The 26741-nt window shown below is 37.2% G+C and overlaps 1 protein-coding gene across 9 annotated transcripts in view; it reads left to right on the top strand.

Moving 5' to 3' along the window:
• Window positions 1-26741, top strand: part of CLEC16A (C-type lectin domain containing 16A) — a 99874-nt gene that overhangs the window by 47672 nt on the left and 25461 nt on the right. For 3 of the 9 annotated variants that reach the window (XR_008452372.1, XR_008452371.1, XR_008452373.1), the window contains exons 22-24: window positions 4207-4347; window positions 8840-8959; window positions 13477-14874. Coding sequence is in view for 4 of the 9 variants with exons in the window: in XM_054080223.1 (XP_053936198.1) it covers window positions 4207-4347; window positions 8840-8959; window positions 13477-13835 (620 nt within the window). In the remaining 5 variants the exon portion in view is untranslated. Of the gene's footprint in view, window positions 1-4206; window positions 4348-8835; window positions 8960-12963; window positions 20376-26741 lie in introns of those variants that run through there. The other 6 variants (XM_054080223.1, XM_054080226.1, XM_054080224.1 and 3 more) reach the window with 6 other exon arrangements.

Here is a 26741-nt window from a genome sequence, read left to right as displayed (position 1 = left end):
GTGATGGTCTTGACCTTCACAGCTGATGCAAATCCACACTTGTTGCTGTTTTTGGAGGTTAGATTGCTCAGTGCCTTTGAATGTCATATAAAAGTTATTTTGGAACTCTACTGTGCTAGTTAGATCTTTTTTCTTTTAAATAAGATCAGGTTTGAAAACAGTCTTTGACTGTTATGATTTGGAGAGGTTACTATTTACAAGGGTTATTTTCAGTAAAAAAGCACTTCAAAATAGCACAGTCTGAGAATTGTGAAGTCTTGTGTTTAAGTGCTGACATATGTTTTAGCTCCCTCCATGCTAGCTAACTACAGTAAATATTGTAATTTATTTTGACTTGTAGAAATTACTTCTCTGGTCAATAGAAGAAGTTGTGGCATGCTTTAATATAAGAGTATCTTTGTGCTGTCTTAAAGTATCACTCGTAATGAGGATATGCTGGCAAAGGCATAGAGTATCAGCCATGGCGAAAATTTGAGCCCAGAGGAGGCCAGAAATGTGATCAGAGAGCTGGAGCACCTCCCATACGAAGACAGGCTGAGAGAGTTGGGCTTGTTTAGCCTAGAGAAGAGAAGGTTCCTTTAAAGTTCCTTTAAAGAAAAGCTAAGAAGCTGTTTGGGTTTTGGCATGAAATTTTGCTGGCACAAGGATAACTTGTGATACGTGTTTTATGAAAGAAACACAGCCTCATGAAACATTGTGATTATGGAAATACGATCTTCTCCAAGGTACTGGGAAGTTTCATCTTTACAATAAAACTTTATTCAGTGTTAAATAGAAGGTTATGTTGAAGCAGAATCTTAAGTACTGGAAAGGAAATGTTTGTGTTTGTAACTCACCTCTGTCACAACTTAAGTCATAAAGTAGGACCAAAGGCAGCTCTAGAACCTTTTAAGTGTTATTTTACTTCCTGCAGCCACAATTAATTCTGATCAACTTTTCTTTGCAGATATTTCCTGAAGGAGTTTCTTGGTTAGAACATTTGTTCTTGGTCAATAGTTTCCCAGTAATGCTATTTTGAATTATTCAATCTTACCTTTCCCTCCTATCTTAAAATCCTTCATCTGCAGTTGTATTGGGAATGAAAATATCATATGATTGTTTGCAAGCATCACTTCAGCATAAGGATATGAATCCGTGAGCACTGTTCTGCAGAACCTTTAGGCAGGCAAACTTGCTGAATCAACCCAGGTTTCCCTATGATAGCCATAGCAGACTGTGTTTACTTTTTCTATTATTTCTACTGTTTTTGTGAGGATGGAAGATTTCTCCTCCCTTGAAGTTCTATATCGTTGTGGATGCTTTGGATGGGTGCATTTTTTTCCGGTACTGTAAGGGAAACAAAATGTATTCATGTAAGCACTTTTGTACCAATAGTTTTAGTAGCTGTTCCAAAACCAATTCCCGTTCATTTTAGCAGATGTCTTTGCCTCACTTCTGTGGTCACGAGTCCATTGATCATTCCTAGTTTCTCATTCTAACTGGTATTTCAAAATATGAAGTATGTATGAGAAACATAATGCACATTTTCTATATTAAAAAATGTATGTATCAGTGGCCCTGAGTACTATAGAAGTCTTTCATGTTTGAGGTAGTTTAGTATGTGGTTAACTTTTTGCAGACTGTCAGGCATCACTGTAGTTTCAGTTTAACTTATCTAAAAGTTGTAGAAGATCAATTGGTTTGGTGTCTGAAATAAAACACATGGAATTACTTACATTTATGAAATAGTTTACCAAACTCTTTTGTTTAACTAAAATAGATGTCTCCTGCATGGTGGTTATGTAATACTTTAAAGTGAATCTTGGACATAATGAATTGTAACTTAAAATAAAATAAAAGCTTAGTAAAAGTGGCATTCATCCATCTAAAACTGACGCAAGTACTACAGAAGTTCAGATAACATTGTGTTTCTGAAGAGGTTTTGAGTCTAGTTCTTGCGTATACGCATAGGAGTTAGAGAGTAAGAGATGGGACCACAGATTAAGTCAGATTATTAACAGGACTGATGTTATGGGTTTTTTTCTGTCTTCCTTCATCCAGTGTTTTTTTCTGTCAGTATGTGCTGCTGCTTACAGCATTTTCCTAACTTGTCATGTCTGTTTTAAAGCTTTCATGTACTTCTTGTTACAAAGCCTGAGTTCTGACTGCTGCCTGCTTCATGACACCAGCAAATTTCCCATACAAGAGACTCTCTACAATGAGTGAATCATCCATCCAGAGCAATGGCAGATTCCCCATACAGAAGAAAAAAAGAATTATGTGGTGCATTTTCTTTCTTTTGTACCCAATACTTTTGTACCTGTCAGATATTTTCATTCACGGTATTCACTTTGCAGTGAAGGCAAGGAGTAGTATATTGTTTAGGTGTTTCACAGTGCACCTCGTGGCTACTTTCAGTAATTCGGGGAACTGCCAATAAAAAGTAAACTTTTGGATTAATACCTTCCCACGGGAGAGTGAGAAGAGCTATGGAAGCAGCCGAGTTGTGTACATCACCTGATATACAGCCCATGTTGGAGATACTTTTGCTGTAAGAAGTGATCCAACTTCCGACAAGCTGCTCACTATCGAAACAGGAAGAGATGACTGAAAGCTTCCAAATGCTAAGAGGCATGTCTGCCAAAGGAAAGCCTTACTAATTAAGTGGAGGAACTGTTATAGGCATGTTATGAGGAGGGTTGCTAACAACAATGAGAAGGGTGTAATCTTCTAAAGAAAGTAAGAGACCAAGGAAGTATGACCAATGCAATGGTAGTTGTCTTCACTGGACTTGAGCGGGAAAGGCAGTTAATGAATTTTTCTTTCCGAGCATGTTGCAAATTCTAGCAGGTAATTCCATTGTGTTCTAATGGTAGAATGCTGGTAGATGCTAGACCTTTAAGGTTTTGATTCTTCTGCATTTTTATAATACTGATGCTGTTCAAGATCAGATCATTGATATCTATAACAACAAAACCGTATAAGCTGTAAGTTGAAAATTTGGCTGGAAAATCAACGCTAAGGCGGGGAAACAACTGCGAATTGAAAGATACAGTAAAGAGTGACTTACTGGTTTTAAACTTATGGGGGAGATCCTGACTTGTTCAAACAGTCTAATCACAAGTGAGTTACCAGGTTGTCCCGAAGCAGGGATCTTCAGCTTATGAGGATCTAACAGCGTATGTGAAAATAATTCCTGAAGTTCTTCAGAACTGGAGTATTTTCACTGCAAATCTTAGTATTCCTCACTATGGGTTTTCTGCCAAAGCAGCAGTGCTGCTGGACTTACTGGAGACACCTTTGTGGGCACTTACTTTATGAGGATATGACTGAATGGCAGCATCACACATTCACCAGTAGCCTAAAGAATCAATTTTGGTTGTTTCAGGGATTTGAATTCCTTCCTTGCGCTTTTTTCTCAAATTGCGTACTTCCAGTGGATTTGGTTCTCAATGCTTTCTGATACTTCATCTTGAAAGAGAAAGTGCATGAGTCGTTGTAGGAGAGGAGGGAAGGAACTAAAAGGGAGGGGGGGGGGTATTTTTTTTTAAGCAATGTCAAAGGCTGGAGCAGGGGATTGCAGAGGAAGAAGAAAGGAATGACTGCTAGTTTATCTTAGGAAAGAAGAGGCTACTACATTGTAAAGAGTTTGAGGAATTATTAGACTGAAAGCCAGAAGAAGAGTTACTTGGGAAGTGCTGTCAGGCATTGTATGGACTATTTTAGGTTTCCAACTGGAAAAGGCTTCACTTGTGAGAAGGTGGATGAAATCCGATGCCAGTGTTGGATTTGATTGACTAAAATTTTCTTAAGTTAACTCTGCCACAAAAAATTGTAGTGCGGGCCTTCTGTCTGAGAGTTGCTTTGTTCGCTTCTGGCTTAACAGTTTTCCGTATTACGTTAAGATTATTGATTTATTAATGAATATATTAAAAACATGTTTTGACATGTTTTATCTGTTTTTGCAAGCTCTGTTTTAAAATGTTTTCAATCCTTTAGCCTCTGCTTTCTCTGTTGATCAGTGCTTGTAGCATGTTTTCAGTAAGATGCATTCAGATTTTCAGGCTTCCAAGATGAAGGTGGAAGAAGGTGCATCCTCTGAGTCGCTACATGAAATTAGCACCACTTCGATGCAGTATTTATTCTTACATTTTCTCAATTTGTTCATGTAGGTTAACTCTTTCATGCTAATTATTAACTCATAAACGTCTTTATTCTGTTTTGCAGGCTTTGCTGTAGCCCAGTGCATAAATCAGCACAATCCATCACCACTCTCATCACCATCACCTTCCAGTGGCAGCACGGGGCACTGTGATTCAGTGACTGCCAGCTCAACATCCACTCCTTCTGCTTCACAGAGCCCGTCAGGTATTAAATCACAATTTTCAACCTAGGCACTAGGGGATGTAGAGTAGTTTTTTGTAAGTAAGTTACTGTATTACTGGATTAAAGTAGGGGTTTTTAAGTTTTTTAAATCGCTTGATCATTGAACTAAACCAGTTGAAGTTAATTGTGGTGTAAATTTTAATGGTATCTTCAGCTGTCTGGAACTCTATTAAATACTTGACATTTTTCTGCAGTGATTTTAACTAGTGATGAAATAACGTTCTGCTTGCCTAACTTGTCTCTTAGCATATTAAAAAAACACCCAAACTCAACAACATGTTAAATTTAAACTGAAGTATTGCCTTCCACCATAATGGATAAGTTGATCACCGTATGAAGCATCTTTTTTTTGAACTGGGTGACATTTGATTTTGTATGTTTTTCTGATACTCATGTTGATTTGTAACAATGGGCCAAATGCTAAATACTTGAAAATACTTATTTAGGACGCTAATATTGTAAAACTTCTGCAATAATGCTTTTCTGGCTGGACACCACCACATTTGAGTAGGCTGTTTCATTGGTACAAGAAAAGCTGCTATATAAATAGGCTGATGGTATAACTTGCACAAAGGTAGCTACCATGTGTTTGTGTTGGTCAGTATATTTAAAGGTTATGTTTATGCTGGGACTTCTTGTTGCATTAGAATGCTCTCATTCCTTTTTTTGTGTAGTTTTGGTAGAGAATCTTGTAGTGGTGTTTGTTTGGAGTGCAAATTAGGCGTGAGGTAAAGCCTCCAGCTGGAGACTAGACAAGAAGCAAATCTTGAAGGGTACATATTGCAATGTTTTGATGTTAGAACTGACCTACTCTACCTCATTTTGGTTATAAAAGGATAGAAGTAACTTGATTCTCAAGACCTTTTCAAACAGCCCACTTCCAATGTTGATCTTACGATCTAAGCACACTGACGTAGATGCTTTAGCAAGTCTGGTGGTAAGGATACAAGCTTGTGCCCTACCACTATGAGCATATTTCCACTTCGGTGAAGTCAGTGGAAATGAACAGGAGCGTCTGTAGCAGCTGTTTCAATCCCAAGTCAGCAGCTTGCATTAACCTGCTGCAGGGGGCTGACTTCTCAGATCAACTCCCGGGTTTTTATTCTGCTAACTCTACTTGGAGAGCAGAAGACAGCGACTGTGTGTGTTGGAGTAGGTAATTCAGTGCAATAGGACGATGAACAGTTGATACTGAGTGCATGCATCTGATCTGCATGTGGCTTAGGGATTTTGCTGTGGGCCATATTTATTCTGACCTTTAGGACCAAGCATCCCTGCCATGCATGTGATTGCTTGAAGGACTAATTATTTGTTCATACATCTGTTGGTATTAATATTTGAAGTGTATTTGATAAGTAGTTGCAGCATATATTACAATTTGGCTTCCTCATGAAAGAATCTCATTAATGCACAGAAACTGTTCCTAAAATCAGGCTAAAGCAGTAAGTGTGCATAATTCTTCAAAGTTGCTCTACTGTTCTGAACCAAACTCTAATATAGTTGCAGCCAGTAATGAACAAGTAATGTTTTAAATAGTTGTGGCTGAGTGACTGATGGTGTGTCAAGGTCCTTGGTATAGACTAGAGAGGAATCTAAAATCCCCGGAGCTAGGTCTCTGGAGATGGAAGTATGGGGAAGGTTTTTTCCAACCCAGGGAGATTTGTTGACGCCCTTTGCTAACCTTCAGTGTCAGATTATTACTATTGTCCATTCCTTGGAACAGTGTTTCTGCATTAACTGAGTTCACCAGTTTACTGCAAGTTTGTAATGAATATTCTCATGAATGTCCTCCCTCTTATAGTATTTATATATAATTGTCATCTATACTGGAAGCTGTTGCCAGGAGCATGACCATGACAGAGATTGTTTGGTATATCCAGACACCTGTTCTATGTGTTCTCTCCATGAACAGAGGTACACTGCTGAAATAAGCGATAGTCTCTTGACTACTGTCTGTGTTATATCAAGTCTTACTGACCACTCGGCTGAGTTATGGAAACTAGTTGGTATTCACTCACTTCAATGTATAGCAATGTGATTTTTGCTTAACCCGTCAAGGACAGTTGAAACTAAACTGCCTTACTCTGCTGTGGAGCAGAAAAGGAGGCTTACATGATATGAATTGGCTTCTTCAAAGAGGAGGTAACAAGTAGCTGATGAACAGCAAGCAGTTACTAAGATTTTTTTTTTTGCCCCAATGGAGCACTTGAATGCTTCCACCATCTGTCACATGTGAGTCCCCCTTGTTCCCCATCCCATTTTAAGTACACTCATGTGAGCACACGTGCGTGCTCTCTGTCACTCCTTCCCTACTCCCCTGTTTGTTCTGGCAACTGTTCAAGTTGTTGACCATGAAGAACATCCAAGGTTGCTCAGGAATTTCAGTCAAGAGGGCCAGATGAGATAAAAGGGGAGATGTTTGTGGACTACAAGGAAAATAGCTCAACTACCTCCTTAAGAGTAACATTTTAAACCAAAATAGCTGTTCTACTGTAAAATTGTGATTATGGTGTCCTAGGCTACTGCCTGTTCATGAATTTAAACTGTGCAGTTATATATTTGAGATGGTACTTGTAATCTTCACAGAGTTGTTTCAGGAAATTTGATTTGGAACATACACACTGACCTTTGCATAAAACAGTGATAGATGAGGAGAAAATACAGACAAATTGTGTAATTGTTACTGGAGAGAAAACAATGTTACAAGATAGAGTATATATTAATGGCCAAACAGTAAAAGAGCTTTCAAAAATGTATCACAGGAAAACAAATCCTTTTCCTTTGATGTTTCATAAGAATACTTTAGTAATAAACATTCCTACCTGCCTTGAACAATCACAGGGTATCTTAATATGAGGAGGGAGGTTAACTGAGCCTATAGAAGATCATGACTGCTGTGCACATTTCAGTCGTTAAGAGAACAATGGTTGCATTAACTGCTTTGTCATGAGTAAACTTTTAGGTTTCTTGCTATTCTGCCTAATAATTGTCACAATGCTTGATGGCACAGATATTTTAAAGCCTTACAGCTCCCCCATTTGCAGTACCTGGGAATTAAGCTTAGCCCTTTATAAGATCTCTGTTCCTAAAAATTGGGGGGGAAAAAAAAAAGAAGTCATCATCCCTTAAAGAAAGCATAATCCCTAGCAAGACAGACAGGCAGTATCATGTTCTACAAATTGTGCTATCTGGTTGGATTTTTTCTCTGTATTTAGTTTTATTTTTTTTAAATTAACATATCCATTTGAACTGTTGCTATGCATAAGATTTTCTCTTGCTAGGTGGATTTTAATCAACCTTCTGAGCTTAGAATACAGTCTCTTCTTGGCTATACTTGCTGGAACTGTACACTTGATGTGCTTATTTTGATATATGCCAAGGATTAAGATAAAGAAGCTCTCTTATTGTAAGTTAGCACTGTTCCAGAGTTGTGTGTGTAATGTCATCTACGCTGTATTTTAACACTTTTTAAGTAGTCTTAAGCTTTAAAATGCATTTGGCTTCAATACATAAGAGAATGTTTACATTGGAGCAAACAGATCTTGAGGATTTCAGAAGGCATTGATCTTCTACTCCACTTCTGCTGTATTTCACACTTCTGCCAGATATTTATGGTGAAAGGTCTAAAATAAGTACAAAGAGCTGTTCCTTGCTGCAGAGAATATATTGGATTCCAGTCTGTGAAGTAAAACGTATGTATTGCAAGGAGAGGATGATTTCAGGCATGGAGTACCTGTAAGAGCAGTGCCTGTCATCTGACTGAAACCGTCCCTGTCTCTGCCCCCAATCAGTAATGTGAACATGGATCAATCTCTTCTGTTCTATGATGGTAGTATTTTTCTAACTAGATGAAGAAGTACTTTTGTTTCTAGAAAGTTTCTTTTTCTAGAAACTGTCTATGCACCAAGCATCATCATTTGAACTGCTGCTATCTTTTAAAACACTATTTGGCTTTATTATAAGCAAGTTCATATTATAGAATCATAGGGCTGAATGGGCTGAAGTATTGTCACCTCCATGGTAGTGCACCTCTTATAATCTATGGCCAGTGTAAATCAGAATAATTCTGTGTCACCAGAATTCATGATAAATAGCTTCTCTCAAGATTTTTAAAGCATATGAGTAAATAAATGCCTGCGAGTCCCTCCTCAGTGTAAGTGCTGTTGGTATTGCCGGACATAGCCCAAACTGTCATATGAACATTTCCAGATAGGTAAGTCAAAAAATCAAATTAAGTTGAACTCTTTTTTTTGTAAGGAATGAATACTTCTGGCTTCAGAAGTATTTCCCAAACTTATGAGGCTTTTGGTGTGGTGTCAAATTGTATTCAAGATACCCGCAGTTATGGATGTGTCCTTGTCACTTATTCTTGTTGCTACTCTAACATTTATCCTTTGTCTTCATTCCAGTTTCCCTTGCTTGTTTCATTGTTAAAGCCTTCATATGATATATCGCTGTGTTTTCCTCTAGTAAGGTCTGGCAGGAAAGGACGTCGGCGGGTGTTTAGTCTGTCGGAGGCTGACAGTCACGGTGGACACTGGGTTTAGGTCTTCAAGCAGCAGCTGCAACAGAAACTCACGCAATATCAATTCAGGCAGGTTCCTCCATAAGCTTTCAAAAGCCCTTAACAGTTACTAGAACATATTTGGTTTCCATGCTGACAGCAGTGATAGCGAGGTAGGAAACTGAAGAAAGCACCACTGATATTTTTCTCAACTGTTTCTTGTGGGAGAATCGTAAAGCAATAATTAGCTATTTCTGAAAGCCTCATCTGTAATTTCTCCCATGTTTCTTGGCTCTCTTGCCTAAAGTGGAAATTGTGATATCAAGCCTCCAGCTTCAAAGCAGCTATGTCTTCATTTGCACAGGGGCAGCCATGGCGGTAGTGGAATTTAGTAAGCACAGGCTCCTGAATGGACAGTAGTGCAGGTATTGTGCTTGCCTAGCAGCAAGAAATTTATTTATAATGTAGGTAAAATGGACAAGCATTCAGCATAAAACTGTCCTTGGATTGTGGTGGCACAAGCCTAATATTTCAGTGGTCATCACACTCAGGCAGACGGTTTTATGGACTGTTTAATTGGCTGAGAAATAGAAGTAGATGCAAAAAAGATGGAAATATGCTTCAGAGTATCACCTTATTTATATAACCTGTTTTAACTTATATCTAAGTAATTTTTTTTTCTTCTGTCATGGCATGAAGGTACTTTACTGTTTTAATGTGATATAAATACCTTTTTTCATCTTTATAGATTTCCTTTGCATCTTTTCACTTTATGTCCTGTTACTTATATTTTTATTCTTTCATAGCATATTGCTCTACAACTGAGGACATTTCTCTGCAGATGACTTTCATTCTTTCCTTTTCCTGTTCTTTCCTATCATCTTACACTAATAACTATCCTTAACATAAATTGGTATAACAGAAGTAGAGTGATTTGATTTGGATTTTTTTTCTGTAATGATAATCTTGTTCGCATTCTAGAAGTGATGAAAAACATCTAAGGTTGCTGAAGCCCAGAGAGCTAGTAATACCCGGAAACTTGCAAACACAGTGTTTTCAAACCTTATTTGGTAGTTAAATTGGGTATGTGGAGAATATTAGAGCTAAATACTAACATCACAACTGTTTTAAGAAGCTAACTTCACTCTTCCTGGTTTTGTTGCAAATCTGGCTTATATTTTTTTGCCAAAACAGTCTTGCTTAAATACATGGGGCTTGGGGAGAGGTAAATAGAAATGCTGTTTTCCCGTACTAGGTGATAACTTTTTGATTTTTAAGAGTAAAGTGTATTTTAGTGACTGGCGATTTTACTCATATAAAAATTACAATTATTTTTGGTCTTTCTATCTAAATGTAAAACTGGAACCAAGTGTTAGGAGTTTGGCGGGTTTTTTTGAAAGCTGGTTAGTATTTTTGTGTGAGAAAGATAGACTTTCCAGATACTGAGCAGAGTACTTGATCTCTAAACATACTGGATACTTTGAAATTCTTTTGAATCAAGAACTTGGTACCTATCTGAATTTCAGAGATGGACATTCTTGTAATAATCTCTTCTTGAACTTTTTTTTTACAGCCAAGGTGCATCTTCTTGCCAATTGTTTATTCCAGTTTCAGAGACTTCTAAGAATTCGGTTCATACATAAATATATATTTTATCTACTGGAATCCTCCTCTGAATTGAGTATGATTCCAAAAGGCTTTAAAATTTTAACCTCAGATTTTTCTCATTAGTAGTTGTTGTCCTGAAGCCACGTATTCAATCAACTGGGAGTAAAAACCTTTCACATCAGAGCGCAGTCTGATTTTTTTGTTGTAATGCCTCTTATGTACCAAATTTCTGTTCAAGGTGCTGGATCATTGTGTTCTGTTTTCTATTCATTTTCCTTAATCTGTAGTCTAGGTTTTCCTCTACCCATGTATCCAAAGGGTATGGGAGATGACCAGGCTTAAAAACTTGCCTAGCACAAGTTTGTAATTGCAGTTTCAAGCTAAATATACACTTCAAATAGTCTATGGGTTTGAGATCTTGGTCACAAAGAAGATATAAGTACTGCTTTTACAGCTGTAGTTTATAGTTGTGAGTGAAGAGTATGATTTTTAGTTAAGTGTAGTCCAAAAGAGATAATATATTCCAAAATAGTTGTGAGACCTGTGGATCTTTTCTAGACAGTGTTAAAGAATCTTAGTCCTCTGACCCTTTGTGTACTGGTATTTGTTTTCTGCCCATGCAGGGACTAGTGGCAGTTTGAAAATACCTCCTCATTTTGGCAGTAATGCCGTGCAGGGTTACAGAAATCTGTCACTGCTACCCTTAAAGACAGTAACAGAGTAATGGAAGTGAAGCTCTGACAGTGACTAATGAAATATTGAAGTACAGGAGAGAGACTTCTGTCATTAGTAGATGGAAGCAGAAGGGAAGCATAGAAGAGCTCTAATTTTGTTTTCTCTAGAATACTGCAGTTAAAATACTTGACAGAGTATGTTCTGCGTACATTTCTTGATATTTTTCTCTTTTGCATATTTTTTCAGACTTTTGGATAGAAAATTTGGACTTGTTGACTCAAAACTTTTTTTTCTTTTTAAATAAAGGCTTCTTTCAAATACTTTCTTTTTCTTTATGGCATTAAGAAAGCGGTCACTTTAGCATTTATTTGGATCCCACATGGAAGCATTTGGGGACAATACTGCATAATAAAAGAAAATGTATGTCTGCCATTATTTCAGTAAATGAAAGTATTGAAAAAAAAATTAATATTTTGTTGGGAGAAAGGGAGGAATCATTTAAGAAATGAACTGCAGAATCAGAAGTGAAGTAGCAGAACTGTAATAGAAATGCACCGTATGTAGCATTCCTGAGCAGAATGCTATTGACTGATAATACTTTATTTACCAGAATGCCTTAGGTGTCTGAATCATGAATTTCGGTGAATATTCACACCATAATTAAGATAAAAAGTGATCTTGGCAAAGAATATTAGTTCTTTGAGTTTTAGAAATTCAGAAAGTAAAATCACCACAAAGAGACTCACTGTTTTGTGTATGCTTAGATGTTAATATTTATCTTGGAATTCAGAGAAACGAGCCTTTATTTCACTGTTTTTAGCAGTTCATTTTCCATGCAAGTCTTGCATCACTTCCTCTGTTATCAGTGGCTGCATTCTCAGTAAAGCTTCTTAACAGCGAAAAAGAAGAATCTAGTTATTTTGAATCTGTCCTTGTTTTGCAAATATAATCACTGATGTCCCTTTTATTTAAAAGGAGACTTACAATCTATAATTCTTTTGTCTAGTAAAGTGAGAATCTTTAGCCACTTATTCAGCAAAAAGTAAAATAAATTTGTTTTCTGAAGTGGGAATACACCTTTGTTTGGGATTATCTTGCCATAAAGGCCAAACCCCCCGATAATTTTACTGTTATCTCACTGATTTCTTACTGATTCCCATTCCATTATCAGCTTTTTTTTTTCTTTTTTATTTTGTTTTATGTTCATGCTTTCTGTTCTTTTGCAGGATTAATTGGAATTGTATTGAAACGGAAATATTTTTAAGGTCACTGTATATTAAAAACAGAACCTAATGTTTAGCTTTTGTATTCACTACATTGCCTTGTAAACTTTTCTGCAGATGCCTGTACACTTGAACACATGCTGTTTCTTAAAAGAGCTATAAAAATGGTCTGTCTTGAAGCTGGATACCTGTTACTTTAATGGCACCTGTCATTCTACTCTGAAAAGAGAAATACCCTGACTTTTCTGGGCATAGTTGCTCTCATAAGGTTGTGTCACCTCATCCTGTCTGTTCACTATCTGTCTGAGCCAGATGAGCAGTCTACTTCATAGTTGGCTAGGATTTTAAGGGGGGAAAGGACAGTGCAAATAGCTGTTGATGTTTTCTTTTTCATTGTGTGGGAAGGTGTCGTAGCTTATCAGTTTCCTGTGGTATGTAATCCTTATTCCCAATTTTACCTGTGTTGTATGCTCCATGGTTAGGAGCACAAAAAAAATCATGTAACATAAACCTGTGTAAAAAACAGGCCTGTTGGGAGAATCTTTCAGTTACAGTAAGCACATTGCTCTGCTTCCTGTTCTTCCATAGCTCTGCCTTCTGTGGTTGAGGTGTCGCCTAAAGGTGAATCCGGAGAATGAAATGAGAGAATGACTTCCAAATTTTAGTAAGATACAAGCCACCTCTTAGGAAAACTACTTATACAGGGGTTCTTTTTGGCTTTTATTTCTAAAGAGCTTCCTGGTATGGAGTGGCTACTCAGTCTATACTAAATACTGGAGAGGCTTCCTTATTCTTCCCCTGAACTTCCTCTCCCTAGAAATATTTCTGATATTGCTGCATGTTCTATTACTGAATGTGTAAAATTTTCCGATTCCTAATTTGAACGGATTCCTGCTGATATTTTGTTATGTTATGTTATACCTTCAAAATATTTTTTTGTTTCTAATTACTAAAAAGTGAATGTGTAATCTTAGCACTTCACAGAACTACATTTTTCCACCCAATTATTCTTAAATATTCGTAAATAGTATTATGCTGTTAGCCTTAATTTGTACATACTAAGTTGAATATTGATTGTTTCTTGGTGTTTTCTTTTATTAGATGATGCTTCAGCTCCAGAGCAGCCTCAGATGACCATTTCTGGTCAGATGATCTTTTCTGGTCAGACAGTGTTGACTGATGTAACTCTTTCAGCATCCTCAAAGTCTAGCAAGAATACTGTAAAAAGCAGTGACATAGAAACAGCAAACCTGTCTCCTAGCCTGATTCCTGCACAGCAGCCCACAATATCATTAATAACACGTGACAATACAGATGCACTGAGTGTAGAGTCGCTTACACTGGTGCCACCAGTTGATCCACACAGTCTTCGAACATTCAGCTGCATTCCTCAGTCCTCTTTGCAATCTGAAGTTGAAGTTTGCAGCGTAAAAGAGGTGGAGGAAGAATGTCCTGACTGAAGTCAACCTACACACTGTGATAAACCGTGAAGCAAATGCAACCAAATACTTCGTTGTTTTTCCTTTGGGAGTGCAGATACTTCTTGATGCCTGAGAGGACATATGGTCCACCAGAAGACACCCATTGATGAAAGAGAATGTGGGCAGCTTTAGGAGTAAACATTAGATGCTCAGAATATTTAAACTGGAGAAGAAAAAAAAAAAAAAACACAAAAACAAACTACTTTTTAATCTGGACCAGTTGTTTCCTAGCAATTTCTGTTAAAAAAGAACATGAAAGTATTTCAGAGCACTTCCTTTCTTTCTGTAGTAGAGTTCCAGCTGCAGGAACAAAGTTAATTGTATAAAGTCTACAGTATTATGGTAAAGTGAAGAAATTTTTTGATACCTAGCTTCAGGATATTGTATCATTACTTCTCTGAAACTGGAGACATAACATTGACCAGAAAAAAAATGTCTTGTGGTACAGAGATAACATTTCCGTTTGAGACATGGTATGTTTTTCGGTTTGTTTTTTTGTTGCTGGGGGGGGGTGGTTGTTTGTTTTTAAATCCTGACCTCCTTCATCTTTTGGATGTCTGCATGATACCAGCAGGCTTGGCCACTTTCAGTGTTGTCTTCATAGGACTCCACACTTCAGCGTTGTGTTTTCCATGTGTAATATTTATGTCAAGGTTTGATTCAAAGCAGTGATATATATATATATATATAAAATGTAAAGGTAAAAGCTTGAAATTTAATGACAAATGCTTATTCAAATTAACATAAGGGATTTTTGAGACTACTTTAGACTTTGCTTAGCCAGCTACAGAGGAGTGTGAAATATTTTTAAGAGATTGCTATAGATTGTTTGTTCACTTCCTATAGTCAAATTGCTGCACATCTGAGGAATGATGATTTCCTTTCTACTGAAGGACAACTTCTAGAAGCACACAGAAGCAGTTTTACTCTAAGGAGCTTTTTAAATATGTCATCTTCATGTAGGAAGAAGGTCTCCACATCTAAGTGATAATTCCTTTGCAAGTCTGAAACTCAAAAGGTATTGTGTAGGTTTTTTCTGTCTGGGGTAGTATCACAGTTAAACAACGTTGCTACATATAAGTGAATCTGAGTGTATGCTTACCTTACTTTGCTTCCCAGATTGTGATACCAAGTTGACAGAAAGTACTGGAAAAGTGCTGGTTAAAGTTTAGAATGTTGTTTACTGATTTCATATGTAATTTAACATGAATAGAATTTAAGATTTCTCATCAATTTTCATTTGTGTTAATTTAAATTAATAGTAAAATGAGCAGATTGTAATTACTGGTCTTCATATAACATTGAGTGCTTTCTGGCTCTCAAAGACTGAAGCTTGCTATTTACTTGGTATTGTGATTTCAGTCATCAGTGCAATCTGTTCCCTCATTCTGTCTCTAAATTTATGTCATATCAAGAAGGAGAATCTGAAAAGTTTTTACCTACTTCTCAGCCTTTTATTGTACCTCTTCTTGGCTGTCAGATGGAATTCGTGAAGTGATTTTAAATGTTGTATTTATATACAAGATTTAATCCACAAGTATAACTTTGCTTGCTTTTCCCATCTTTTTCTTCTTGTAATAACTTAATCCTTGTAAAACATGTATACAAGGAGTCTGCCATTAAGCACCAGAAATTTTATTTTTTCTCTTATTGTGTGCAGTTTTATGATTTCCAGTGTTCTGTGGCTTCTGCTTAGTCTCAGGTTTGAGTTAACAAATATTCTGACCATTCCAGAATGGCCCAAACTCTAAATTAACTCTGAGAGTTAGGTGTTCTCAGCACTGCTATGGGTGTGGGGTGGGAGTTTGGCATTGGTGGAGTAAGATCCTACCCTTTTTTTCTGGTCGTACGCTTAGGGTGGATTTACATGGAAGTCACTGTTCTGGCTAACTTATGTGTACCTCAACAACCTAGGCACTGGCAGCAGTTGGGGTGCAGGGACCACATATATTTTTATTAGCTGAACTGATGGCAGTCTTAACCTCTTCTGCTATATTGCAGCATTGCACTGTAGCAATATTCTGAAGATCATTATGAAAAATGATGGCATACTTAATTTGAAAGCATTTTATGTTAGTTGTTATTCTTAACTCTTGACTTAGATTACACAAGATGCCATCGTGCAGGCTGAATTCCCTTAAATAGACTTAGTTTTAGACAGGAAAACATTGATCTTTATTTATCTAATTTCAAATTAAATTCTCACAAGATTTAGGATCATGCACAAGGAGTCCCTTTGATGGATATGCATCATTTCACCCTTGAGGCATGCTGCACAAGAAGTGGGACAAAGGGGAAGAAAGCTGACTTTGTGCTTTTCATTGCCTTTGAGTGGCTTAGAAATCTCATGACCAGTTGTTTGTTTAAGAGTGTCACAGGAAATGACAGAGAGATTCTATTATTAGGAAAATAAAAGACTAGGTCTACCATCTAGTCTGCTGCTGGCAGAGCCTAGCTAGTCAGGGGTTGGCAAGGTGTGTATCTTCTTAGCAGTTCTATCAAAGGTTCTCTGTGAAGATGGAATTACACTAGGAGAGCTCTAACAGCACTAGCTCTATCAGTCTTGTGTTATGTAAATGCAACAGCTGGCACAGACCAACCTTAGTCTCTGAATGGCTACACCACAGAAGCTATTGATTTTTTACTTGTTTGCTTCTAATATTAAGGCATATACATATACAGTTTGACTGTCCTGCATTAGGAGACTTCAGAATATAAAAGCTCTGAAGATGCTGAAATAATCTGTCATTGGCAGTCTTTTATCTCTGCAACTATGGTGTTACTTATCTACAATTCCTTGAAGGGTATCTTATCTATCTCTCCCTTATCAGAAAAACTCAAGGTCTGTTTCCTTATCCCCCTTTCACTGTAAAAAGGAAGCTCAACCAAGAAAGCATTAGCACATCAGCCATAACTGTAATTTTTTTTCTAAACAAAAGTTGATTTGAGTCAGTGTAACATTACCTTTTCTAAGCAAATCTGAGCACAAAGTTGTAAGTGAGAGCAGTAGCTCAGTAATTGGTCGTTGAAAAGATTATTTCAGTGTAATACAGCAGAGGGGAGGTAGAATCACTCTAAAGTAAATATAGCAATGTTCCAGAACAAAATACCAAAATTTTGGAGAGGTGCTGAGTACTCACTGTTTGCTTGCAAAGGCTGTTTCTGTCTTCAGCCATATTCTGTTAAGTTAGAGCAGTTCTATTATCTTTCTGAGAAGCGAAGCGAAAGAAGCGAAGGCATGGTGAATGATATGCTGCTATTTTATGATCTGTATGTCTTGTTTTATCAAATTTTACCAAGATATTATTCGTTTAACAGAACTGTGTGTTGCCATCACTATTAGGTCTTGCAGGTCCCCTTTGCTTTTCTGTCACCCAGTGTATGACGGTGAACAAGACCTGAGCTTTTCATTTGTGAAGATGATAATGGCAGCAGACACTTGGTTGTTTGGTAAGGAAGGGGAGAGAGGAAAAATTAGTGTCCAGTTCCAACGTCTGCTTCACCATGGAAGTAATGCTCACAGTTTAAAATTTGTGTACAGAAATGAATTGCTTTGCGGAAATTCTTTGATACAGAAATGAACCAAACATTAAGCTTCCTTCGCTTCATTTTACAAAGGTATGTGGGTTAAACCAAATTCATTAGAAATGTGGTCACATATATTAATATTAAAAGCTGGTTTCTGTGTGTGAAGTCACAAATTGTATACAATGTGAAGATTGAGCTCATTTATATTGTCCACTGCAAATTCATGATAAACTAAAATTCTGACTTGACTTCCTTAAATAAGGCTGAGTTTAAAAAAAATTACACCCCTTAAAGAAGCTCCTGAACGTTCTTCGCTTTGCAACACAGTTGGAATTTTCCTTGTAGTCAGTTGGTGAGGAAAAATTGGAAATACCTTCCAGAACTGGTTTATTCTTTCACAGTTGCTAAAGGACAGGTATGTGACATTTAAAAACTCTTCTTCCCTACTCAGAATTTAAGACTCCGGTCTAGATCAACATTCAGGCTTTAAGTCAATGTCAAGTGATTCGTATGAACCCGTTACCCAATAGAGACAGAATAAGGAGGAAGTAGTGTTCCTTTGTGGATTTGAAGTATTCTTTTGTGTAAAATTTTAGCTGATTGCTAAAATAGTTTGTTTATAGCAAAATAAGCAGTATTTAGCGTTGAAATTACTGTGATTTTTTTTTTTTTTTTAATTAAACAAATGTCCTAGGATGATGACTTTGAGCAGTCTAGGAATCCAATAAAAGGACATTCAATTGCAGGGCAATTAGTAGCAGTAAATGTAAGTGTAAAACTGTATGCTTAAAGACATAGGTAAGCTATCAGGCAAGCAGGTGTAAGTATGAAACCATTTCATAGCAGTAAACATTTTAATTGCATGGTGCTGTGACTGATCAAACTGACTCTTCACTGCAGATATTATAGGTAAATAACTAAAGAATAGCCTAATGAATAGTTTAACTAACCTGCACATAGTACTCTTCAAAAGAAAAACCCCACCCTGCTAAACATTCTGATCTTGTCTTCACTAACCAATTCAAGTTAAATGGGGAGTTGTTTTTAAAAGAGCAGCTGTCGTATAGTAGAGGAGCGACATTGTCCTGTTTTAGTCCTATAGTTGAGTCAAAGGTTTGCCAAGAGACATCAGATGAGGGCATCAGTGAGATCTAGGCATTTTGCCTCAAAGATAATTAGTCTTCTTGATGAGTCTCCTGCTTATTTTCAAACACCCTGATGTTAGACATCTAAATATATGTTGAAAATTTTCTTCCTGTTACTGTCGTTCTTCCTGAAAGAGGATTTTGGTACATCACTGTTTAACCATCACTGAACTATCCTAGCATATCACTAACCCGGACACTGCACTTCTCTTCCCTTGAAGTCTTTGGAATGGTTCTCCTGTGCTTGCCTGCTCTGTTGCTCTTACCTTTCCCAATATTTGCAGCATTAATTAGAACGTATAACTGTTATTGTCTCATGTTGGCTTCTGCAAAGCAGATGCTAATCCCAGCACAGCTTGCTAGGGTGGGATATTTTTAAGGAGTGGGATGGGGGAAGTGCTTGGGGTTATTTTCTGCTGCTCGGAATTTTTTGAGCAGGAATAAAGACATGGAAGATGCAGTTCTGGACTGAGCTTCAAACAGAAAGTTCTTTCATATGGAAATGTATTTTTATATTACTTTTGTACAGAATTTTCCCTATTTTGATCTCCTAAAATTTTTAGATTTGCGCATTGCTCGAATTTGGTTTCTTTTGCAATATGTTATGTGTATTTCATGTTTGTTAATGTATTATAAATGTACAGCTAAATTTTTGTTGTCTAATAAATGTGCACTGTGGTGGTATTTGGTTTGGTTTTTTGCTAACTTAAATTCCTTGGTTCTTATGAAAAGAAAAACGTGGGTCATTGTAACTATCTTGTTAGCATAAACGTATGGAGTGCATTTATTTAAAAGAATAACTAAAAAGGGCTTAAGAAGCAGGTAATGCCTAAGAATACTTGTGCCTGACAAAATAAATAGTGTTCTCAGGATTCTTTCAAGTTTCTGGTCTTAAAATACATGAGATTTTTTTTTTCACCTTTGTCTCCATTACTTCTGGTTATGGGTGCTTGTGCTAAAGTGAGTTTACAACATAGTAATTGCAAGCTGATCACGTGGGTATCTCAGGAGATAAGGTCTGAGGTTTTGTGTTTGGGAGTATTTAAGGGCTAGCTGTGGCAGAAATATTTAGAACGAACATTACAATAATTTTGAAAAGGATTGAGAATAGATTCAAGTGTGCAAATGTGCAGGCTAATTAGAATTTCTAGGAGCTTTGTTTCACAGTGCATAGCACAGAACAGAACATTGTGTTACAACTCTTGGGGACCTACTGGAAGCATTTTAATCTTTAGGGATAATTTCAGGCACCTCCACTTGTGAATAGGTGTATTGATATTTTTGTTGCAAAATTGTTACTCCGTTTTGGGCAGTTTTGCAAGTTTGATTGTTTTAAGTGCAAAGAGGAGGAAATGTATTTTTCTAGAAGAATGAATGTACTTGGGATTTGAACACTACATAAAGCATTTAATGAACATGAGGGACACTCCTTCTATGAAATATATTTCAATAAAGTTGTGTCTGGAATGTACTTCAGTTGGAAAAAAAAGAATTCTCAATGTGCACTTACATTTACATGGGAAAAACCCCAAAGACAGGGTGAATTGAATTCCGAAATGTCTTTCTACGGGCAATAAGTATTAATTATTTAATCTAAGTTATGTTAGACGTTTAGAGTATATGTGACAATATCTTATCTTAAATTAAAGGCAAATGTAAATAAGTGTCTGGGAAGGGAGTGAAATGAGAAAATATTGGTGTATGTTTCTGAAATCCAGATTTCTATAGCTGAGTCTACTTGTTGGCATTAATTGTGTGTCATGGCTGTTGAACACTGGACGAGAATGAACAATAGACCTTTCTTTGTAAATGGAACTTAGCAATAAAAATGGTGTTACTATGAAAACTTTCTTCCCTTTCATGTTCTGTTGCTGCTGGCTTGCTGCACAAGAACAATCAGTAACGGTGAAATGCAAAATTCGCAGCAGCTTACTTTTGTCAAGAAGAATGGTGTGCATTTGTGAATGTCAGGCATGTTAATCTTTAAGATGAAGACTGAAATAGCCAAGGTATTTTTGCATTGTGTATGCAGGAAAGACATAGCTTGAGAGAGAGGGAGAGAACAGAAAAGAAGCCTGTAGCAGTGATGGAAAGTAGATGAGACCAAGGGTTAAGAGTGGCTGGGCAACATTTAAAATGCCTGTGTGAAACATTTTGGAATGTGTGATTTCTTCCCCAAATATATCTTTGCACCCTCTGCCTCTTTCTCTGGTGCATGTTGCCAGTTCAGTGTATGGATTAAATCCAACCACGTTATTAGTTGGATTCGTGTTAATTAGCCTCTCTGTCTGCAGGAATTAATTACAGTCAATATACATTCCTTGTGAAATGGTATTTCTTAAACTAGTCATTGCTCCAGAAGCTTTCTTAGGAAGAAATTAAATCACATTGCACCATGAAATAAGCAAGCCAGTTATCATAGGTAGGAGACAACGCCGTGACTTACTATAAGACATGGTGTATTGGGGAAAATGGTCTTAAATCTGCTTCTGGCAGTTGGAGTTGCTACATCATGCCAGTAATACTGTAAGGATAGCAATTTTACAATTCGTGCCTGGGAAGTTCCCTTCTGTTTGAAATTGTTTTGTTGTTCCTTTTATGCTTCTGATGCCTCAGAACCTTTGCAGCCTTTTGTCTTGTCACTTTTCCTCTATTTCTGTAAAAGATACTTTTGGATTTGGACACTGAGTCAGGTTCAGCATCTTGCCATGTGTTACTGATGGTCAGAAATGGAATGAGAAAGCACAACCTTAAACCCTCTCCTCGTTCAGAGTGGGATGAAAATGTACTTGTCAGAGATGTGATGCTGTGTTAGTCCACTCTTTTCTTAGTCCGCCTGAGTATATAAGTGCAGCCACTTAAACAGTCCTTTAATAGGTAAATCCACATCTTTATAATTAAGATGATTAATTCCATCACAGTTATATGAATAAGAACGTGAAACTTTGTCAATGTATATGTCATCAAAGTAACTCTTGTCTAAAGCATTTGGAGATTGTTATCTTTATTCTTTGGCACCTAAACTGTTTGGTTTGTTTCTGTTTCAGGGCAAGGGTTCACTGGGATTGCATGGTTGCAACTGTTTGGTAGGGGGCAAGAAATTGCATCCCTAACTGTATTTTTCTGCTGTCGTGTTAGAGCTTGTGTGAAAACAAAAGCTGTCTTGGTGTTTTTGGGGTGTTTGCTGCATACAGCTGGGAGTGCAAACTCACTGTCTTATGTGAGTATATTCCCTGAAAGCCTGTTGCATTTTAAGCTGATGCCTTTTATCTCTCAAATAAGGAGTGGTGAAATTTGCAGCGCCTGTGGTTGCAACTTTCCATTGTCAAAAGTAAATGAAAGGGTTCAGGCAAGTGTTCACACAGAACTGTGGCAGTTGAGCTGATGTGGAGTAACTCGGTCAGTCTGGTTGGATGGTGTTCAGCTGTGTGTCCGTTTTTAGCTCAAGGATTCTACCAACAGCTTATCTACAAACGTGTCTAGATCTGAAAATCATTATTGCTTTTGGATTCCAGTTCTCTAAAATTGATTTTAAGAGGTTGGATTTTTAGATTATCAAGTGCCTCGCTTAGATTAGGAGATCTTTTGATGTATGTTGAAAGATTTTGTCTGTCCTCGAGAGACTAATTCTACAAAGTTGGGAAATGTGCTCATTGAATGGAAAATCCTGATCTCATTCCATCCTCTCTGCCTTGCTCCCAAATAAAGGTTTGTATTTCACTTAGGTCACGGTTTAATATTTTTTGGCCTATTTGGGTGACTGATAAGGACAAATGAATACTTGGCTCAGTTTTCTAGTTACACATCATTTTTCTCTGCTTTAGTATACAGTAAACTTTGTGACACAGCATGGGAAAACAATGAGTCGTTTTACTGCAGAAGTTAATTTTGACTTTAAGTTAATTGGATGAAGACATCTTTGTGTAAATTTGTCCTCATTTTTTGACTGTTAAAAGCATATTTATGTTGTTGTGAAGCTTAGAAAAATGTCTGACACTACAAGATACAATTAAAACTTTTGTAGATTAAATGAGTCTCTGAATAGCTGTAGTGACCCAATTCAGATAAGAAGGGTGCAGGAGTTAGTGTGATTTGGATAAGAGCAAAGAGTGATAGCTTGTTCTTGCCTCTTGCAGAAAACTTAAAACAATTGTAACAAAATTTGGAGAGGAGGGGTTTTTTTTTAGTACTGTCCTTAATAGAAGGTTGTTTCCTGAGGCTTCCTACCTCTGCTGCTCTCTGACATGGGTCAGTTATTCCTGGGAAACATTTGGCTCTCCAAGAACATTGCTCTTGTGAGTTATTTAAATGGGCTGTAAACATCACTGACTTGTTTGAACTTCATATAGAAGTCTCAAAAAACAAAACAAAAGGCTACACAAAACTAGGACATTAACTGGAATCTGAGCTACCTCAGTGTATGTACAAGCATCAACATCCCCACAAACTCTTTCTAGAAAGCTGTCATTGTTGCAGTGGTATTTCAAATATATTGACTTCACTCTTTTACTAATGAGCTGGAAAGTGAAATATTGATCTGGTGGTAGTTACCAAACTGGGGGTTAGGGAAAAGTAGTTTGTGCAGTTATGCTAACTTGCTCTTTGTTTCCAGCTGCTGTTTGAAATTGCATGTTGATGGATAGGAGAGCCAAAAGGGCAGCTAATCAGACTGTTTTACCACTACAGAGCTTGCTCTCCCTCAACAACGAGAGCTACCAGAAGTAGAAAAAGGAGGTTCTGAAGGAGGAATGAAGTAGAACCACCATAATGTCTTAGAGAAAACGATTTCAAGTCAGCAGAGGGAGGCATGGTCTAGAAAGTACAAAAGTAGTCTCTCTTCCTAAGAGAACCAGATTGTAGTGGCAGTATGTTCTTCATTCAGGACACTTCTGCCCTGAATAACAGTGAAAAAAACTCTGTCCAGCCTCTGACTTTGAGGGGAAATAGCTTGCATCTGTCTTCTCTTAAACAAAAGCAGAGAAGAAGCCAGTAGACTATGCAATAACAATCAGACTTACTCTTGGCTGTCACTTATGACTGAAGTAACTGAACTCACACTTATCCTATGTGCTTTACTTCTCTGATAAATCCTGATAGACTGCTAATTAATACTATAACATTGTTTAATATACTATCAAGGCTAGTAGATAAAGCCTTTGAAATTACATATTGCTGAGAAGGGACAGAAAGAAGCTGAAGTCATCTCAGTAGACAGATACTACTGTCAAATTTTGCTAGCAGCAGGTGCTGTACCACCAAACAGCGTTTTGCTCATTTTCAAGGCCTAGCTCAGGCTGAGGGAGGTGGAGGGCCGAGAGGTCAAAGATACATCTACAGTGCCTGATCAGTGAGGAGATCCCTCACAGCAGCCTTTGTTCACTCAGAGGTTGTAGAGTGCTTTGTATACATGCTCTTTTGTGTGAAGATTTCAGGTTTTCTGGAGTAGATTTCCAGATCCTTGTTGTTCTGTCCTGTCAGAAAGGCTAGGAACAGTCTTGCTCAGCAAGAGACGTTCTCAGGTAATACTGTTCCAATATTAGGGTTGTAAGAACTTTTCCATGATTGAAAGACTCAAAATCACAAGAGTTCACAAGGCCACATACCCTGTTAGTGCTCCTTTGATTATGTTCTACATCTTCTCTCAGATGCAGGAAGGATTGGACTGTGTTTTACTTTTTTTATTGCAAACAGATTTTATGCACTTGATATACAGAGTTCCTCTTGCAATTTTTGGCGTGCGTCAGGGTAAGATGAGTAATAACATCCACAGGAAACTCTACTCAGTAGCAAACAATCAGCTTTGGAGGTGGATTCCTCAGCAGGGAGATGGCGTGCTTAGGACAAGCCGTTTGAGTAGTGGGTAGGACCGGTGAATTGTGGAGTTAAGGCTTGCTTTTTGAGTGTGTGATAGTATATTCATGGAGGGTTATTGGTGGCTGGCATTCTGTATTTCAGTTTCAATGACTGTCCTTCCTAAAATGTCTTACAATCAGAAGGTGGAAGGAAAGTCTCTTCGGAATGGTCAGACTGGGAATAGTAGACAACTCTCTGTCAGCGTCTGATCTAATCTTCTTCTAGTTTCTTAAAGGAGGTGTCCTTTGTCCTCTCTGCTTTTATGTCATTTTTTTAGGATGTGGAAAGGGAGTTTCTTTTTTTTTTTTTATTTTTACTTTCTAATTAAGGCTTTCAAGAAATTATAGCGTGAGAATCCTTTCATGTAGGCTGCTAAAATTGAGAAGAATCTTGTTCCTCTGATATTTAAAAATTTCGTCATGTAAACCATAATAGGGACTTTCTGTTATGATTTTAAACCATGCAGTTCAGAAAGAGCTGCTTTTGCATTTTCTGCCAACACACTTCATTCTTTGAGTTAATTTTGAGGAAGACCTTAGGCCTTTCTCAGCTTGTTTAAACCACAGAGAAAGTCTCAAAAAGGAGAAAGTATGACAAGAAGGCTAATGAAATGCTCATCTGCAAGAGGTGATGAGGTTTTCTCAAATACCTGAAAATGGCTTTACAAAACTTTCGTACTAGTTCCAGGCCCTGGTAAATGGATTCAGTTTGCATAGTTTTGCTTTGAGATAATGTTCTGAAGGTGGAAATTCAATTTTGGGTGGCTAAAAGTGACAAGCACTCTGATTCTCCAGAAACTGGAGGTGGGAAGGAATATATCCTTGTTTGGAGGGAAGCATCTCTCAGTTTCTCATGAGTATTTTTTAGCATATCTTTTATTTGCCAAACTAAGTAGAGGAATTTTTTTTTCTTTGTAGTATTGCTTCTTTGGTCTGTTAGTCAGAGCCTAGAACTGTAGTGACTCACTGTTGATTCACCACGTGAAATTATTTGGCATTTTTCTTTTGTTGCTGTTTGTATTTAAGATTTTTCATACAAAAAAAGAAAATAATAACTAATTTGACAGGACAGTCCAAGAGGCAAGAAACATCAGTATATACCAATCTATGTGATCTCGACCTCTATTCAGGATATCAGCTATTTAACTGATACAGCTGATGTGTTTTATAGTAAGAATATCAGATTCAACTGTTGGCGACCACAATTGCATTTAAGTCATAGTCTTTCTATACCTCATGCATATTAGTATGCTATGCAAACCCAGCTGTGAAAAGGGTGTAACTTAATTCCAGAGTTCTTGGGAACAAGATACGAGTGTCTTTGCTTTGCTGCTTTTCCATCATGCAGTTCACTTGAATTCAGTTATCACTGTTTATCAGCTTCAAGGCTTTCCTGTGAAGGTGTTATTTGCAACCACTGTCTGCTAGATAATTTGTAGTTATACGTAGCTGCCATGCTTTGCAGGGAAATAATCTTGCTTGGTTTGGCCAAATTTTGGTTAACTTAGGTCTTGTAAGCTGCTTTGTGAGTTTCTGAACAGATCTTCATGTTAGATGTTCTTTAGGGGAGGGAAGCTTGTCATTCTTTAAAACCACGGGTCTCTTTGAAACACAGACTTGGAGCTAAGCTTCCTCTTTTTTCTTTGAATCTGAAAAGAAAATCAGACCTGTTATGGGAAATCAGACCTGACTTTTTTTATAGCTGCATTTAAATTAGTTCACATTGAGTGCGCAGTGTGCACTCAGCAGACTTCACCTTTGCTATGGCCCAATAGGACTTTGGACAGATCATCAGCCTTTCTGTTCCTTGGTTCACCCTTTTGAAATATATCAAGCAATTAATGGCACACTTGGGAAACTTAGTTCATGTTTGTAAAGCACTTTGACTTCGATGCTAAACATTAATCTTTTTACCTTCTTTTCATAAAAGAATTATTAGCATTATCATTCCAGCCTTATTGCTTGTACCAGATACATGTACTTACCAGGATCTACATTAACTCTCAAGTTCACTGCAAAAAAAAACTTTTGGTTTTTTTTTTTTTTTCATTTGCACCATAACTCTGCATCACCTGAACAACTTCCATATGTTAAGGAAAAAAAGTCTTCCTCCTAGTTTCTAGAATTGTTTGATTTAAGTTTTGGTTATAATTTGCAATGGTTCGCTATTGTCCAGTTGTAATTAGTTCACGGTAAGAGTTTTGATGTTTGAAAAGAAGCCTGGTTTCTTTTTCATTTTAAAAAAGAAGAAAAAAAAAAAATCAGTATTTCTAGAATCTTTTCTGTCCTTCCTGCTTCATGCTGATAGTAGTAAGGAAATTATTTATCTTCTAAGCAGTCAAATTGAATGCATGAGTCAC

This window comes from Cuculus canorus, chromosome 15 (genome assembly GCF_017976375.1).
Source record: "Cuculus canorus isolate bCucCan1 chromosome 15, bCucCan1.pri, whole genome shotgun sequence".
NCBI lineage: Eukaryota > Metazoa > Chordata > Aves > Cuculiformes > Cuculidae > Cuculus > Cuculus canorus.
The sequence above is the reverse complement of the archived record's forward strand: the minus strand, read 5'-3'. Positions and strand labels throughout refer to the sequence as shown.